Source organism: Nelumbo lutea, chromosome 2, assembly GCF_056320005.1.
Source record: "Nelumbo lutea isolate HS-2025 chromosome 2, American lotus-T2T, whole genome shotgun sequence".
In the NCBI taxonomy this organism is placed as follows: domain Eukaryota; kingdom Viridiplantae; phylum Streptophyta; class Magnoliopsida; order Proteales; family Nelumbonaceae; genus Nelumbo; species Nelumbo lutea.
This window is the reverse complement of record NC_142685.1, coordinates 31,956,743-31,975,273: the sequence shown is the minus strand read 5'-3', so window position 1 is coordinate 31,975,273 and position 18,531 is coordinate 31,956,743. Positions and strand designations below refer to the sequence as shown.

The 18,531-nt window shown below is 43.5% G+C and overlaps 1 protein-coding gene across 1 annotated transcript; it reads right to left on the bottom strand.

Annotated features, from left to right (window-relative positions):
- Window positions 1-17,150: 17,150 nt before the first annotated feature.
- On the bottom strand, window positions 17,151-17,708 carry LOC148869664 (uncharacterized). The gene has a single exon (XM_088969927.1). It carries the CDS (start codon window positions 17,706-17,708, stop codon window positions 17,151-17,153), a length of 558 nt encoding a protein of 185 aa, XP_088826053.1.
- Between the last annotated feature and the right edge of the window lie 823 nt (window positions 17,709-18,531).

The following is an 18,531-nucleotide window of genomic DNA, read 5'->3' as shown; positions in this document are numbered from 1 at the left end:
TTGACGCCGAACTATGCTCTTTAGAAGAGTAGGGACGCTACTTTCCCTGAGGAGGTCGCGGCGTGGACCGATCTTCCCTTGAATCAGGTCGCTTGCCGCGCCGTAACACATGCCATGGTGGTAAGTTAGATTCTGTCTTCCTTTTTTATTCTGTTGCTTCTGCTGTCATTTGCTCACTTGTTTCTTTTGGTAGGTGAATTCTTCAATTCATGCCTTGGCGGCCCAAGTGGAGAGGAGCTCGCGACAGGCGCGAGCTGCTGAGGCTGCCGCTCATGCTGCTGAAGAAGCCTTCCGTGCTGCAGAGGCAAATACCCGGGCTGCTGAGGCGGCTACTTATGCTGCTGAAGAGGCTGCTCGCGTCGCGATGGCCAGACAGGCGAGGGCTCAGCGTGACGCCGAGGCCATGGGGGTAGTTGTCAAGCATATGGCGGACTTGAAGTTGGATTTGCAACATCAAGTCAAATATCTTCAAGAGGACATCAGGGAAAGAACACAGATTTTTTCCCAAGACATTGAAGATGCCAAGAAGAAGGCAGTTGAAGATTACATTGCCTCTCCGCGTTTTGACGATTTGATGGTGGACTCTTATAGGAGGGGGTTCAAGTTGAGCCGGTGGATGATCCGGAATACGTACCCCGACCTCGATGTAAGTGCCATAACCACTTCGCGTATAACTCAGGAGATGGCCAATGCTGCCGATGGCGAGCCGGACTCTGAAGGAGAGGCAGGGCCTTCGGGTGCTCCGGGCATGTAAATTTTTTTTTTCTTTTTTTTTGCCAATGTACTGTTTCTTGCAATGGAGTGTCTTTTTCCCCTTGCTCATCTTCCTCGAACTGTTTCTTTGTCGGGTTATTAAATTTTCACGGTCTTTTATGCCGCGAACTGATTTTTTGCCGAGCTGATAATGTGCTCTTTGTTTGTCTATGCCGAAGTTCCTGTTGGCTTGCCTTGTGGCACATAGGGCCTGATTTCGTCCACTTCGCTTGGTGGTTTATAGGTAGTATCGCCTTAAGTTCACGATGTTCCACGTTGGAGGTACTCGTTTGCCTTCCAAAGTTTTGAGTTCGTATGCGCCCTCGAGCGCACTTTTTACTTTATAGGGCCCTTCCCAATTAGGTCCAAGCTTGCCGATGCCAGGTTCGGGGCACCAAAATCTTACGAAGGACCAGGTCGCCGACTCGGAAGCTTCGTTGCTTTACTCTGCTATTGTAGTAGCGAGCTACCTACTGTTGGTATGCCGCTGTTCGGATGTGCACGAGGTCCCTTACCTCGTCCAGTAGGTCGAGGTTGGTGCGTAACTCATCTCCATTCGTCCGATCGTCGTATGTTTCTAATCGCAACGTTGGTATTTCGATTTCCGCCGGGATCACTGCTTCAGTGCCGTATGTGAGGTTGAAGGGGGTTTCTCCCGTGGCTGCTTTTTCGGTAGTTCTATGAACCCATAAGACACTTGGTAGCTCTTCGGCCCACAATCCCTTAGCTCGATCCAGACGTGCTTTCAGTCCGCGCAAGATGGCTTTGTTCATTACTTCCGTCTGACCGTTTGCCTGCGGGTGCGCGATTGACGTGAAAATTTGCCGAATCCCCATGTTCTAGCACCACTCTTGGAACTTGATATCCTCGAACTGTTTGCCGTTGTCGGAGATTAGTACCCGAGGTAACCCGAACCGACATACTATGTTCTTCCAAAAGAAGTTCTGTATGTTTCGAGCCGTAACAGTTGCCAGAGGTTCGGCTTCTATCCACTTCGTAAAGTAATCTACCGCAACAACTAAGAATTTTCTTCCGCCTATTGCTAGTGGGAATGGCCCTAGGAGGTCGATGCCCCATTGTGCAAAGGGCCACGGGCTGGCGAGGTATTTGAGGTCAGAGACAGGTTGATGGTGGATGTTAGCGTGCTTCTGACACTTGTTGCATTTTCTGACGAGCTCGACAGCTTCTGCCTTCATCGTTGGGCAGTAGTATCCTTGTCGAAGTGCCTTTTGGGCGAGTGCTCTGCCCCCCAAATGTCCGCCGCACAGGCCTTCATGAGTGTCACGGAGTACGAACTCGGCTTCGGGTCGCAGGCAACGCAAATAGGGGAGCGTGTACGACCGTCGGTATAACCGTTCGTCTATTATGACGTATTTGGCCGCCTGGCGCTGCACCCTCTTGGCCGCATTGCGTTCTGCAAGGAGGGTTCCGTCTATCAAGAAGCTCGCGAGTGGATCGATCCAGCTCGGTTCTGCTTCTAAGACGGGAGCGACCTCCCCTGTCCCCCCGAGAATACTAGGCCGAGGTAAGTCTTCTATGTACACAGTTCTCATATTGTTGTGACTCGTACTGGCTAACCGGGACAGGGCGTCGGCGTCAGTGTTTTCTGACCTCGGGATTTGCCTGATGATGTGTGACCGGAAGTTGAGCAGCGCTTCTTTTACTTTGGCCAAATATGCGATCATGGAAAGATCACGTGCTTCGTACTCGCTGGTAACTTGGTTCACCACGAGCTGAGAATCACTGCAGATGACCAAGTGTTTTGCCTTTACCTTTTGCACTAGGTCCAGCCCGGCGATCAGTGCTTCGTACTCTGCCTCGTTGTTGGATGCCGCGAACTCAAAGCGTAGTGCGTATTCTAATTTTGTGCCACCCGGGCCGCACAAGACTATTCCAGCTCCGTTGCCTTGTCGGTTCGAGGAACCGTCCACTTGAAGGATCCAGGGCTCCTCATCCCAGTTCGCGCTTCGCCTGACCAGGAGAGATGCCACACGGGCTGCTACTTCACGGGGTTCGGACTCTATGGGCTCAGGGGCTCCGGGTTCGCCCGAACTGGGGACCTCGGGCTCGACCTGTGGGGCTTCGTGGCTGAAAGTGCACTCGGCAATAAAATCTGCCAAAGCTTGGGCCTTGATAGTGGTTCTCGGTTTGTACTGGAGGTCGTACTCGCTGAGTTCGATGGCCCATTTCGTCAGTCAACCGGAAACCTCGGGTTTGAGTAAAACTTGTCTAAGAGGTTTGTCAGTTAGGACGATGACGGTGTGAGCCTGGAAGTATGGGCGGAGTTTCCGAGCTGCTATTACTAGGGCGTATGCTAGTTTTTCTATCTCCGGGTACCTTGCCTTTGCTCCCTGCAAAATTTTACTAACATAATAGATGGGTCGTTGGACCCGGTCTATTTCTTTTATCAGTACCGAACTGACCGCCTCGTCGCTTGCCGAGAGGTACAGTTCTAAGACCTCGCCCACCTCGGGCCGGGTTAAGGTTGGCACACTAGCGAGGTAACCTTTTAGTTCGTCGAACGCGAACTGGCAGTCCTGGGTCCACTCGAACCCTTTGCCTTTGACTGCCTTGAAGAAGGGTAGGCAGCGGTCTGCTGACTTAGACAAGAAGCGGCTTAGAGCGGCTATGCGGCCGTTTAGCCTCTGAACCTCTTTTACTTTCCGAGGTGGTTTTATATCTAGAATGGCTTTTATTTTGTCCGGGTTGGCCTCAATACCGCGCCGATTGACAATGTAGCCTAGGAACTTGCCCTAGGTGACACCGAAGACACACTTGTTGGGGTTCAACTTCATGCTAAATTGACGCAGGATTTGGAAGACATAATCTAAGTCTTGTATTAATTCTTGTGAAAACTGAGTCTTGACGACCATGTCGTCTACATAGCACTCTATCTTCGTACCAATCAGGGGCCGAAATAGCCTATTTACAAGTCTTTGGAAAGTCGCTCCGGCATTTTTTAGTCCGAAGGGCATGACTTTGTAGCAATACAGGCCGAACTCGGTTATGAAGCTGGTTTTTTCCTCATCGGATGGGTCCATCCTAACTTGGTTGTAGCCCGAGTAGGCGTCCAGGAAGCTTAGCAACTCGTTTCCCGAGGTCGCGTCCACTAGGTGGTCAATTCTGGGGAGGGGGAAGCAATCTTTCGGGCAAGCTCGGTTCAGGTCGGTATAGTCGACGCACATGCGCCACTTGCCGCTTGCCTTTTTCACCAACACCGGGTTGGCCACCCAGGTCGGGTAATGGACTTCCCTTATGAAGTTTGCTGCGAGGAGCTTCTCGACCTCCTCGTCGACCGCTCTCCAGCGTTCTGGGGCTAAGTTGCGTTTCTTCTGTCTAATAGGTCTGACTACAGGGTCAGTATTAAGTTTGTGAGTTATCAGTCCGGGGCTAATGCCGGGCATGTCGGCCGCGGACCAGGCAAAAATATCTAAATTTTGAAGTAAAAAACTCACCAGTTCAGCTCGTAGGGGGTCTTCGATGGAAGCTCCAATGCTTAGTGTGCGAGCTGGGTCCGTAGCTGAAGTCGGGATTGCGACAGTTTCCTCTGTGGGCGAAGCTCGCTTCTCACCTTGCTCCGCAAGCCGCTCCAGTTCGAGGTCGTCGGCCGCCTTGGTTTTTCCCTTCAGGGCGGCAACGTAGCACTTGCGGGACTCGAGCTGGTCGCCCCGCGCTACCCCTATACCGAAGTCCGTAGGGAACTTCATGGCCAAATAGTAGGTGGAGACCGCCGCCCGTAGGATATGCGTGATCGGCCGCCCTATTATGGCATTGTATGGGGAGGGGGTCGCGACTACCAGAAAATCATGGTTGAGTCTGACCGCACAAGGCCATGTGCCGACTTCCACAGGGACAGTTACTTTTCCGAGGGGCCTGACTTCCTCTCCGCTGAAACCCACCAGGGGAGTGTTCGCGGGCTTCAGCTCTCTCCTCTGTAACTGCAGCTGGTCAAATGCTGATTTGAAGAGGATGTCCGCTGAGCTGCCCGAATCTACGAGTACGCGCCTGAACTCGAAGTCGCTGATCCTTAGTTTAATGACAAGTGCGTCATCATGGGGGTAGTGGACTCCTCGCGCGTCGTCCAACGTGAAAAAGATTGGTTCTTCGGTCTTTGGTCTCTTTGGGGGGTTCCATTCTTCGAGGGCCGCTTCGCGAACTGAAGTCCGAGCTGCTGCCGAGGTACACCCCGCTACCACCGAACCTCCCACTATTACATGGATGGTTCCCCGAACTGGCCTCTCTTCCAGAGGCTGCTTCTGCAACAGTTCGGCAGGTCTGTTGCTAGACTCGAGGGCATCCTTTTCGTGCTCCCCTTGCCAACCTGCTTTATTGTTATTGTTGTGTTGTACAAAGTTTCTCAAGTATCCGCGACGGATGAGCCCCTCTATCTCGTCCCGGAGGTTATTACACTGTTCGGTGCTATGACCATGGTCTCTATGGAAACTACAATACAAATTCTTATTTCTCTCGTTCGGATTTCCCTTTAGGCGAGGTGGCCACTTAACGTACGGAGCGTCTTTGATCGTCATTAAGATCTATGTCCGCCTCGTGTTTAATGGCGTGTAGTCCGTCCGAACTGCTAGGGGGGCCCGGAAGGACTAGTTCGGCTTCGGCTCACGGGTTGGGTTTTTTCTATTCACCGGGTTGGAGAGCTCGCCTTCTCTCTTCCTTTTCTCGTTCCCGCCTTCGGTTCGTTGGTTGATTTCTTCCTCTGTCCTCATGAACTTATCCGCGAGTTTGAGGAATTCGGCCACGGTTGCGGGCTGGTTGTCCACCATGTGCCATTTGAATTCTTTGTGCGTCACCCCTCTTTTGGCCGCCGCGAGCTGCACTGCAGGGTCCAACCACGGTATCTGCAAGCGTGCTTCGTTGAATCGCTTGATGTAGCCCCGAATGGATTCTCCTTCTCTTTGGACTACTCCGAAGATGCTTTCCTCTGTTCTGGGGCACCGTTGGCTGGTGACGAAGTGTGCGGTGAAGACCTGCATGAACTGGGCCCAGCACTTTATCGACCCGGGGGCCAGGTTCCTGTACCAAGTGCGAGCTACCCCCTAAGGGTGGTGGTAAAGGCCACACGCATGCACGATTCGCTGGCCCTGGCGAGGTGCATTTGGGACTGAAAGGCGTCAACGTGGTCGTTGGGGTCGAAGGACCCGTCGTACTTGTCCAGAGGTGGGAGTTTGAAGTCTCTGGGTAAGGGGACCGCCAGGAGTTCCGATGCGAGGGGGGAAGGAACCGAGAGAACCGGGGTAGCCCCTACCTCGTCCAAGTTCGTGTCTTTGCCTCTGGACTCCGACAAGGCACGGGTGGCGGTTCGGTGACTTCGTCGGCGCCTTTGCCGTTGAGCGGGCCTTGTACTGGCGCTGCTGACCTCCGTGTTACCGAGCTCGATGGGCCCGGAATGCTGGTAGTCCGCCGCCAGGGCGCTGAATCGGTTTTCGGTGAGCGGGAGCTCGGGCTTTGACCGCCGGGGTGCCGACCTCGCGGGTGAGGTTCCCGACCCGCCCGCGGGTTGCGAGGCGGGGATGACACTTTTCTCTCTTCGGCCTGGGGACGAGGCCTGGCTGTTAGGGTGGTTCTGGGGCCGGGAGGCCTTCACCTAGTGGGGGCGTCCATCCTGCGGGGAGGCCTTGACTGGCCTCGGAGCGGGGTGGCGAGGTGGAAGTAGTGGTTGGTTCAGTGGCAGTTGGGGGAACTGCTGTTGATAGTGATACTGGGAGATGTTGTGCAGCACTTGGTGCTGGTGAAGCTGGTGCTGCTGGAACTGTTGCATTTGGTCTTGCATTGCCCGCATGCACTGCATCAAGTCCCCCATCCGCCAAAAGGGGGATGGTGAACTCTCCAACGCACACTACGGGGACTTGAAGTTGCTCCCCGATGGCGTTTGTCTCCGTGCCATGTCCGGTGTTGCTGGAGGAGGCCATGAGTGTTGGGTTTTTTGAAGAAAAGGGGTTATCGAAGTTTGGAGGGAGGCTTTTTGAAGCGTGTTCCCACAGACGGCGCCAATTGATGGAGCGCGATCCGGCCAGTCTTAGCTGTCCGCTGTCTTACTTCCGAATGAGGAAGCAGGGAACCTGAAACGGAGGAGATGGGGAAGCTCCGGGGGGAACCCGGTGTAGAGGCTCCGAAGCTCAAGTTAGATCCTTCAAAAGCAAGGTAATACCAGATAGCGCAAAGTTTGCATCCCTCCGTTGTCGGGGGGCAGGGGGCTCTTATAGTCACCTCGTGCACTCGTCCCGGGGCCTTTGTCAGGTCAAGTATGATTACCCTTGTGCTCGTCAATTCGATCGTCGTCCTTTCTGCTGAGACAGAACCGTCGCTGCCTAACCGTCATCTAACTAGAGATGGCGGTGTCAGTGGCGGTGGCAGGTGTCCGTTTAGGGTGCTGCCGTCAAACGTCAGATCCCAAGTCAGTCAGGCGCGGCGCCCTTGGGCACGAACTTCCTTAGTGTCAGGCGTGGTACTACTCGTTTGGTTTTGGTGCCAAGTGATGCGAAGTGCTGAGCGAGGCGGTCTTGAGCTCGGAGGTATCTATAGGGCAGGTCAGTTCGGCGAAGTGTATCCCGAGTTGTTACGAGGTTGGTCAGTTCGGCGAAGTGTGTCCCGAGCTGTTACAAGGGGTCAGTTCGGCGAAGTGTATCCCGAGCTGTTACAAGGGTCAGTTCGGCGAAGTGTGTCCCGAGCTGTTACAAGGTGGGTCAGTTCGGCGAAGTGTGTCCCGAGCTGTTACAACGTGGGTCAGTTCGGCGAAGTGTGTCCCCTTGTTCCCGCCTAGGCTTGGCCCCTTTTGTCGAGCTGTTGTTTCTACCACGTATCACATTATAGAGAGGTCGGGCCAAATCTTCCTTCATCAATTATCATTGCACTTAAATTAAATAGATAATGGAAAAAATTTGTTCCAATTCCTACTGGCTGTATTGAACCGCTTATTTCTATCTTCAATGTCTTCCAAGTTGGGGCTTGAAAAAGAATGAATTCTAAGTTAAATGAATAGACACCTTCGATAACGTGTTTATTTAATTCATTCTAACGACAGAATTGACCGATTTCTTCCCTTCCCAAATGACCCAAGTTTAATTTTCATTCAATCGGCTGAAAGAAAAAATTTCGAAAAATCTATTCTATTTGAGAAGAAGGGTCTTTTATTTAATATAAAGTTTGTTCAGCCTACATCATATGTTCCGGCTTTCCATTTGAGAAAAAACTTGGATAACTAATGGGAGTCGAAAGGATCTGCTTAGGCAAAGAACTATAGTTTAGGGGCGAACAAGAAAATTTGAAAACCAAAAATCGAAGGTATTGATTCAGTTAATTAATATAAAAAAAATAGTAATTAATCGAACTAAACGATATATATATATATATATATATATATTATCCTTATATTATAAATTAATAAATATGCATTATATTTATAGCATATAATATATTATTAATTATTTAAAATATAACATTTATATGTATTTTTAATTTTTTATTATATATTTATATATTTTTCATAATATATATTATAAATATAAAACAAAAAACCTAACGCTAACTGAATCAGTCAACCAGTTAATTGATCAGCTTGGATTTGATTTCGATTTTTGGTTTTTCAAAAAATTGATAATACCGCTTCAACTTCAAAATTAAGCCCATGGTAGCTCAGGCTTGTGGCCATCGTCTTGTATCTGGTCAGAAAATCCACATTAACTCGATTAATGGTGTCTGCAAGAGACAAAGATAGGGCCAATGGTCTCATTGATATGGGTTTATGACAAAATCCTGAAGTAGGAATTTACTGGTTTTGTCTTCGTTATTGGGTTTTCTTCAGATGGAAGGAAAACCATCGTGAGATTGATTGACAGTGATGATCAAAAGATTCAAAACCATGAGAAACAGATGCTGAGAGAAACTGAATTAATGATTTGATCTTCCATGATTGAATGTAGTGATAGAAAATTTAGGAAATCGAGTATTTTACAAGCAACGATTATGGAGTTTGAGCGGAAACCATGGCGGATTTTGAGATGATTAGAGATTCCAGGTGAGGTTTTAATTTTACTTGGCGATGAACTCGATTCAGCTGGTGTTAGCGATAGTAATCGTGGAAAATGAGGAGGATTGGACAACAAGTTGAAAATAGAAAAAATCCTTCCACTCCATTAATTTGGAAGGATTTCAGATTTCTTAGTTGTGTTCGTATTTTAAGCTCATCAGTTTGGAAGGAGTATAAATACAAATATATAGACTGCAAGACATTGTATTTTGTATGTATTTGCGCTATATATATTTGTATTTGTATTCCTTCCAAATTTGAGCGTTAGGGACAATTGGAAATCTGGTTTGTTGCAACTGAATTATAGCATCGCTAATCTTCTATTAGAAATGGAAATTTGATTTCACAAAATAATTGATGTGAGATTTTGTATGTATGTAGTGCAAAATTTCTTCCACATTGATATAACGTTTGTTTGGTATCATGTCGTTGCTTCAAAAAGCGGTGATACATCAGCGTCAAATCGGAAAAAATAGTGTTCTAAACCATGCCTTAAAAATCGAGAAGGCGTGATTTGGAGCAACGCCAAATTTGACATGATGGAGCATGGGTAGCAACAATGTTTCCCAAAAAAAAAAGACACCGGTGCTTTTAACCCATACATCAGCAGCACAGTCTGCAGCATTGATGCCAAACATATATGGTTGGGAGTGCAAATAGGATGAGTGTAAATTCTGATTTATTTTTGCTTCAGATTTGACATTATTTTATTTGTTTAAATAAAGTAAAATGATGTGGTTTCCACCGTAGGAATCAATGTGATCTCCACTTATATGAGAGAAAATTGAGGTAGGAGGAAGATGGTATAAATTTTGTATCCACTAATTTTAATTAGTGCAAATGAGAAAAAAAATTACAAATTTTGTATGAAATAGGAACGAAAATCATAATTACAAATAAACAAAACTGAGTGCAAAATTTGTATTCTGATTAGATTTGCATTGCAAACACACAGAACCCAAAAAAGAAATGAGTTTTGGTTGTGTTTTGTTGTTTGTTTGGCGACAGCATAGGTTTTCCCCGTTTTGCTTGTAACCCAAAACCTTTCCAAAATATTTAGTTGAGATCTGAGAGGTAAAGCGTCATCGTTAGTATTGGTAATATTGGTAAGACATGAAATTAGAAGCTGTACCACCTCTATGTCAGCATATTTGAACCCTTTCTAGGCTGAAAAGTTTTTGAATGAATCAATTGCTGACCATTGCTCCTGATTCTTGGAAAATGAATAAACTGGTGGCAAGTTATTGGGGCCCAGACCAGTATAGACCCCCACCTCCAGTCGCCGGCCCATATCGATGAATGTATGGAGAAAACCATATAACCACCAAAGGGCCATACTGAGGAGCTCACTTAATGGTGGTTGCAGGACAAATCCGAGACCCCCAGTAAGTTTTGAACACATAAGTGTTTTAATCATACATAATTGATCTGATATTTTGTCTTTTTCACCAAATATTTAAAAATCATTAATGATTTTGGATTTGAATTGGGATTCACAAAGCACTAGTATATGTATAGAAGATGTTCCCGATACATAATGGGATATGCCTGTAACGTTGGTATAAAGAATGGTTTTCAAATGGCCGTTGACTTAGATGATCAGATCGTTTGGCCTGGGAACTATTTAGGCAATCGGTTTCGTTTTATCACAAACTTGGTCTCTGGCCAAAAATCATTGAATTAGTTAATGATCCGTTGATTCAAGCAACCAAACCATCAATTCATTGACCCATTCAATGGTTTCTAGACATTTTTATTTATTTATTTTTATTTTTTTGTCAGAATAGGTTATCTGTTCAAATTAGACGATCAAACTGTTAATCCAAAAAACCGGTGGCCAAAATGATTCCATTTTTGGGTCATTTTTTAAAACCATGGTATGAAGAGCATCGTGTAAGGAACATATCAGATCCGGACTCGTTGTATTTGTCCTACTACCAACTATGGGTAGCAACAAATAGGGCTATTCATAAGAAGACCCAATCTGGTCCGACCCAACCTAAGTCGGCCGGGTTTTCTTTAGCATCGGTCGGTTTCAAGTTACTAAAAAGCGTAAACTAATGGGTCAGTTCGGTTTTGGGTTTCACACATGAAAACCGAACCCGAACCGACTTAGTTCCTAATTAGTACTTATAGTTACTTATAGTTACTTATAGTTACTTATAATTTCTACTTTTCAGTCTTCTCTTTATGAATACCATTAATGACAAGCATTACAAGACAAGAAATGCCATCAATGTCATTAATAACTTCTTGCATTTTTTTTGAAAAGTTTAAAGAAAGGATCTTATTGTCTAAGGTTCTTTACACAAAATAAATAAGTTTGTTTCCAAACATGCCGAAATCTAAATAATAAGTGGAACCGGAAACTGTTTAGATCTTTAAATTTTGTAGGGCCCATTTATGATCTAACATCCTTGTTCAAAATTAATGCAATAAATGAAATGACAAGTAGATAGAGATAAATCCGTCATTAATGCAACAAATCAAACTGAAGCAACCTCGACCTCCTGCACTTACGCCTTAGGCTAAGGCATAAACTAACCCATTAAAGAGATGGCATGCAGGGTGTTTAGTTTGTGGTTTGTATTCGTGTTAATCTAGTTCATGAAAGTTATTATTTTGAAGATAATGGGTACAATGGAAAGTAGACAGTGAAAGCATGAATAATTGATCAATGCTCACATAATAGAATGTATAGTCTCTTTTGTATTGTGTCCAAAAAAATTATCATTTGAACAATGAACCAAATACCATCTTAGTAGGCTTAGGATATATTTGATTTGATACAAAATAAGAGAGAAATTGAAAATCTATTTTGAGTACTTCAGTTTTAATTCAGCTATTTTGAAGAAGCTATAAAAATTTGATTTTTTAACTAAACATAAAAGCTGCTTGGACTTTTCGCATTTTTCACCAAATATATATTCTAGACTTTTTATGTGGGGCCCATCTTGTCAAGAACTGAAACTGTTAAAAACCCTCCCAAATGGGCAATAAAGTTTGAAGGAAGATTCTTAACAAAGTTTGTGGAATTATTTAAGAACTACTTTCTCTTATTCTCTTACAAACCAAATTGGTTGCAAGAAATTTGACTAATTAGAATCTATCATGAATGTTGATGCATTTTCATTTTCATTGGGTTCTGATTGGTCGTAGTACACACACTATATCCATACACATTTCTATTCAGAACGGAATGGAACCTGCCTCTAATCAATCCTACCCAATTCCAAAATGCATTAAGGATGTGAAGATGTGAATCCAAGCACTCATATTTATAAAGACAACAATCTCACTTGACCATTGAATCATTTAAATGGTTTGATAATTTTTCTTCAATTTAATATTTGAATGTGTATAATAAGCCGTCTAAAAGGTCATATCTGTAAAATCTAAATTATTTGAACTATATATTAATATATTATGATAACCTATAAACCTCAAAACCAACATTTAAACCACCAAGGCTAGAATCAACCTTAAGAGGGTAGGTTTCAATTCCAAAATCTTGGAACCGATCCCTACAAGGTAAATTCTGGGTTTTGCCTTATAACCAAACTAAACTGACCCATGTTCACCCCTAACGGAAACACTGTTTGGTGGCTTAATTAACTTGACCAATTCAAACAGATTCTGTTATATGAACAGTCTGAGCTGAAAATTGGCGTGGACTAGTGCATTTCTTTCTCCAATTTAAGGTACTAAAACTTTACCATAAAATTATTGGCTTGTACTTGTGTATTTCTTGTTCTCTGACCAACTTTTGTCATGCTCCTCTCACTGCACATTTTCAAACAAGGCTTTGTAACAGTGCTTTCAATTCATTGATGATCCAGTCGATTGAACCGTTTGGTTGAAAACCAATGACCTGATTAAAAACCACCTGACCTAGGCAGATATACCGTTGACCCATTCCACCATTCATCATCAGGTCACAAGTTGCACAAATAATGTATGTACAAATTTCTAGAGGCCATAATTTTGTGCTTACATTTCTCCATGCCTATACATATATGTTGATGTGTCATCATCTCACTCATTCAACTTGAATGGTCAAACTAATGGCCTACAGCCCAGAGGCAAAAATAATTCACCCTCCAGGTACAAATGCATGGTTTTGCAAATATTAAAAAAAAATATGAAAATTCTTGTTAAATTCTGCTTCATGTCTTAATTTACTTTATTTATACTGCAATAAAAAAGAAGAAGATAAAATTTAAAACAAAAAATAGGTTAGAATTTACACTAAAATCATTCATACTGCCATAGTTTTGCATCAACACAAATTTATTTGCATTACTACCAAACGCGGCCTAAAAGAATTTTGCCGGTATGATCATATACTAATAGATTGGTTCCTCTTGATACACATTTACAAAGAAGGCACTGTTGGGTAGTTTAATCAACTAACCAATGAGAAGTACAAGCCGATTGGCTGGTTCTGCTATATCCGTGCAACCTAGGAAAATTGGCGTGGACTTGGACTAGTGCATTTCTTGGTCCAATACCAAGCGATAAAACTTAGTCGAGCAGAAAACCAAAAAAATTGCTAAAACGTGGGTTTATTTGTCATGTCCTCTCATTAACATTTATATCAAGGGAGAATGACAGTTTATCCCAGGGTAAGAACTTGTAAGCTCAAAGTATTGTTGGGGTAGGTGTTAGCTAGGAATTAATGTCAATTCATGGGCGGGCCTTAGTGCATAGAATAGGGGTTATTAACATTTTGAATATTTATATCTTTACGGTGGAAATCAGAAATCTGCATTGAGTCGCCTTTGCTTGACAAGGCACTATTTGGTGGTTTAATTAATTGACCAATGAGAGACATCTGTGCAACCTAAAAAAGTCGCCTTTGCTTGACTTGGCCTCTCATTGACCAAGAAGGTCATGTTCGTGGTTTAATTAATTGATTATGGGAATTAGTTGATAGACCATTCCATCCACACATTCATTTTGGGGAATTCAGATTTCCTACTCACTTTTTCTACTCACTCTCCTGCCGTGAATTGCAGCCACACATCTCTCTATTCATAATAGAAATGTGTGGGTAAGAAAAGTGAGTAGGAAATACTGTTTCCATCTTGGGACCCTGTTTATGTTGTACTCTCAAGCTTTAAACAGAAAATACAGATAACTGAAAGCTCAAAAGCACATTTATTGAATGAAAGATACTGTGACTTTATACAAGCCTTACAAAAACAGAATTGCGAAAACATAGCCTAAAGATGTGGTCAATCTGTTACAGGAATCTAAACTAAGATTAAATCCTTCAAACCAGGAAATTATTAATAGAAGTAACAACTAAGATGGACTAAGTCAAATTGACTTTAGTCACCAAATATCCTAACAAACCCTCCCTTAAACTGACCTACAATTTGCAGTCAGTTTCCCTTTGGTGCCAAGCATACTCCAAGCAGCTCTCTCAATCTTATGAACACCTCATGACTCAAAGGCTTAGTCATAATATCTGCCAACTGATCCTTCGAACCACAATGCTCCAACTTAACAACCCCATCCTTTGTTGAATCTCGAAGAAAATAAAGCTTAACACCAATGTGTTTGCTCCTGCCATGCATAACCGGATTCTTTGATAATTTAATCACAGAGCTATTGTCACAGAAAACATCAGTGCACTTACTTTGTTTATGGCCAAGTTTTTCAAGAATCCTACGCATCCACACACTTTGGCATGCGCAAGAAACAGCTGCTATGAACTCAGCTTCAATGGTGGAGAGAGTGACCACTGGTTGTTTCTTTGAGGACCATACTACTACACCTGAACTGAGCAAGAACACATACACGGATGTACTCTTTCGGTCTTCAACATCTCCAGCACAATCGCTATCTGAGTAGGCCACCAGCTTCTCTTCTCCACCTCTTTTGTAGAAAATTCCCAACTCAGTAGTTCCCTTTAAGTAACGCAGAACCCTCTTCAGAGCTTGTTGATGCAACTCAGTTGGCCCCTCCATAAATCTACTGATTAAACTCACCACATAAGCTAAGTCGGGTCTAGTGGCAGTCATATACATGAGACTACCCACCATTTGTTTGTAAACAGTTGCATCAACACCAGTGCCACCTTCATCCTTTACAAGTTTAAAACCTAGAACAATTGGGTTTTTTACTGGATTACTATTTTCATGCCAAATCTTTCGAGCACTTCATTAGCATATTTCTTTTGGTTGATAAAAATTCCTTCACTGTCTTGCACCACCTCCATACCGAGAAAGTATTTCATTTTTTCAAGATCAGACATGTTAAACTCTTGTTTCATAGAATTCTTGAACTTTTCAAACATTATTTCATCACTCCCTGTGAAAACAAGATCATCAACAAACACACTTACTATAAGCAACTTCCCTCCTTTTGCCTATGTAAATAAAGTATGTTCATTTGGGCACCTTTCGAAACCTTCTTTCATGAAATAGGACTCAATTTTGTTGTACCAAGCTCGAGGAGCTTGTTTGAGTCCATATAGGGCCTTCTTGAGTCTATAAACCTTGTCTTCTTTTCCCATTACTTCATAGCCTTGAGGTTGCCCAATAAATACTGTTTCATTCAAGTCCCCATGCAAGAAAGTGCTCTTCACATCGAGCTAGTACACATTCCAACCTCTACAAGCAACAAGGGCTAGAATCATTCGAATTGTATCCCAACGAGCTACAGGTGCAAAAACTTCGGTGTAGTCGATCCCAAACTGTTGCGAGTATCCCTTGGCCACAAGCCTTGCTTTGTATTTGTCTACTTCCCTATTCTCGTTTAGCTTGGTCTTAAATACCCATTTTACTCCTATTTTTCTGCTCCAACTGGAAGTGTGGTCAATTCCCAAGTTCCATTCTTCTCAATGGCTTTGATTTCCAAGTCCATTGCCTCTCTCCACTTCTGGTTGTTGACAACATCTTTGAAAGACACTGGATCACTAGAGGCAGTAAGCATCATGAAATTATTTTCTTCTTCTTCAGATAATCCCTCACCACTTACATAATCTTCCATCCACGTTGGTGCCCTTCTAACCCCCCCTTGAACTGGACTTGAAGGGTTGTTTTCAGCTTCTTCATTTGATGACGAACCAGACCCAATAGCACCATCAACAACCTGCTCTTCTTCTTCATGTACGTGTTCTGCGTCATGCTCTTGTGACCCATCTTCATCTCCCCATTCAATATCTGCACAGCTAGCTCTTTTAGTTGTTTTACTCCATTCCCACTTCTTGTCCTCTTCAAACACCACATCTCTGCTTATAATTATCTTCTTTGACATAGGATCATACATCCTATAAGCTTTAGATTCCTGGCTTAAAGTGCACCACTAAAGGTTTGAAGCCAGACCATGCTTCCTCTGGTGTCTTATCTTTTACAGCAAGAGTAGGACATCGATTGAGCAAGTGAACAACCCAATTGACAGCTTCCAGACAGAACTCTTTAGGGACGAGCTTCTCCGTCAACATGCATAGTACCATGTTCATGATCGTCCGATTCTTTCATTCTGCGACCCCATTTTGTTGTGGGGTGTAGGCTACGATGAGTTGTCTAGCAATACCATTTGAGCTACAATACTCATTGAATTCAAGTGAGGTGAACTCTCCACCCCGGTCAGTTCGAAGACAACATATAACATTTCTAGTTTCCTTTTCTACTAAACTCTTGAATTTTTTGAATACAATAAATGCTTATGACTTGAGATTCAAAAAATAAGTCCATAGCTTTCTGCTATAATCATCAATAAATGTGAATATGTACCTTTTATGGCTATTTGATTCAGGTGTAATTCGACCACAGATATCTGTATGTACGAGTTGCAACTTCTTTGTAGCTCTCCACAAACTCCTTGTAGGAATGGTTTCTCGATGTTGCTTGCCTATCATACATACTGTGCACACTACAAATGAACTATTGAGAGGAGGCATGTCCATCACCATCTTCTTGTAGGATAGGGTTCTTAAGCCCTTGAAATTTAAGTGCCCAAATCTACGATGCCACGAGTCAGTTTGATCTTCAGATGTGATCTTAAAGCATGCAGGGACAGGAACCTGAGCTTGGTCTACTTGTGTTCCAATTTCAGCAAGAAGAATAAACATCCGATTAACAGACATTTGAGTTTGCATAATCAACCCTCGTTCATGATGATAAATCTTGCATTCTCCATGTATTAGAATAGCTAGATTGTGTTCCTATAGCTGACCAATACTAAGAAGATTATTTTTAAGCTCAGGACAATAAAATACTTCAGTAATTACCTGACTTGTGCCATTGACTCGCAGCTTGATACTTCCCTTCCCCATTGCTGCCATTTTGGTGTTATTGCCAAGTTTCACAACTTGCCTAAAAAACTCATCTAGATGGAGAAACCACTACCTATCTCCAGTCATATGGTTGCTGCAACCGGAGTCCAAGAACCACATCGTTCCTATCTTAGAGTTGTGAAGATCCATTTGAGCCATCAACAACATTTCTTCATCTAACTCGGCATAATAAGCTCCTTTTTCCCAATTAGGACATTCGTATTGGAAGTGTCCTAGGTTGTGGCACTTGTAGCACTCCACAAAAGCTTTGTTAAATCCCTGTCTGCCTCGACCTCTTCCACAACCTCGAGATGCACTTCGACCACCTCTGCCTCTGCCTCTTCCTCCTTCATATGAGACATTCAAAGCTTGTTCATCACCTCTATTATGACTGTTCATTCTTTGTTCATGAACAAGTAAGCTGCTTTGAAGCTCATCTATGGTAAGTTTGCTCAAATCATTAGACTCCTCTATCGAACATACCACATAATCAAATATGGAAGTCATCGATCTCAAAATCTTCTCAATGATTACGATATGCTCCATCTTTTCTCCATGAACTTTCATCTTATTAACAGTAGTTAGTGTCCGAGCAAAGTATTCGTCCACCGTCTCCCCTTCTTTCATCTGTAGCACCTCAAATTCTCTTCTCAAAGCTTGCAATTGATCTCTCTTGACTCGTGTTGACCCCTAGTATTTTTGTTTCATAGAGTCCCATATGCTCTTTGAACTCCCTTTGTCAAGGATTGTCTCCACGATAGTGCGATCAATAGCCTAGAAAACATAAATTTTCACCTTTAGGTCCGTGAGTCGCAGCGTCTCCATTGTTTCTTTTTGTGCCTCTGTTCGCACAGCTCCATCTTCTACTGTAGGAATTCCTGATTCTACTAAGTTTCAATACTGTTTGGATCGGAGAAGATTCTCCATGCGCATAGCCCAATGGTCGTAGTGACCATCAAAATGAGGAATAGCAGCTTGGACGTATTTATCTGTTGCCATCGCAAGGTGTTCCACTCGTTCTCACCAAGTGTTTCACTCTTCTCTCTTGTTAGGATACTACAGTTTCTAACTTCTCTCAACTAGGCTATGATACCAGATTGTTGTACTCTCAAGCTTTAAACATAAAATACAGATAACTGGAAGCTCAAAAGCACATTTATTGAATGAAAGATACTGTGACTTTATACATGCCTTACAAAAACAGAATTGTCCTAACAGTTTATACATATAAGTGACTAATCATCTATTTTATTTATAAAAAAAAAAAGAAAAAAAAAAAGTTTATTAAAGATATGGTCGAAAGGATTCCTCTCCCTTTTCAGTTCTCTTCTAACCTAAAACCAAATAGCTTTACAATTTGAGGGAAATTTCCTTCAACCTAAATTGATCGATGGCAGTTATGGTTTAAAGTACCGATACACCCGATAAGTCTGAACATTTATATCAGACA

What these genes read in the sequence shown, in the direction of transcription:
- LOC148869664 (XM_088969927.1), bottom strand. Translation starts at nt 17,708, where the DNA reads ATGAAAGAAGGGGAGACGGTGGACGAATACTTTGCTCGGACACTAACT.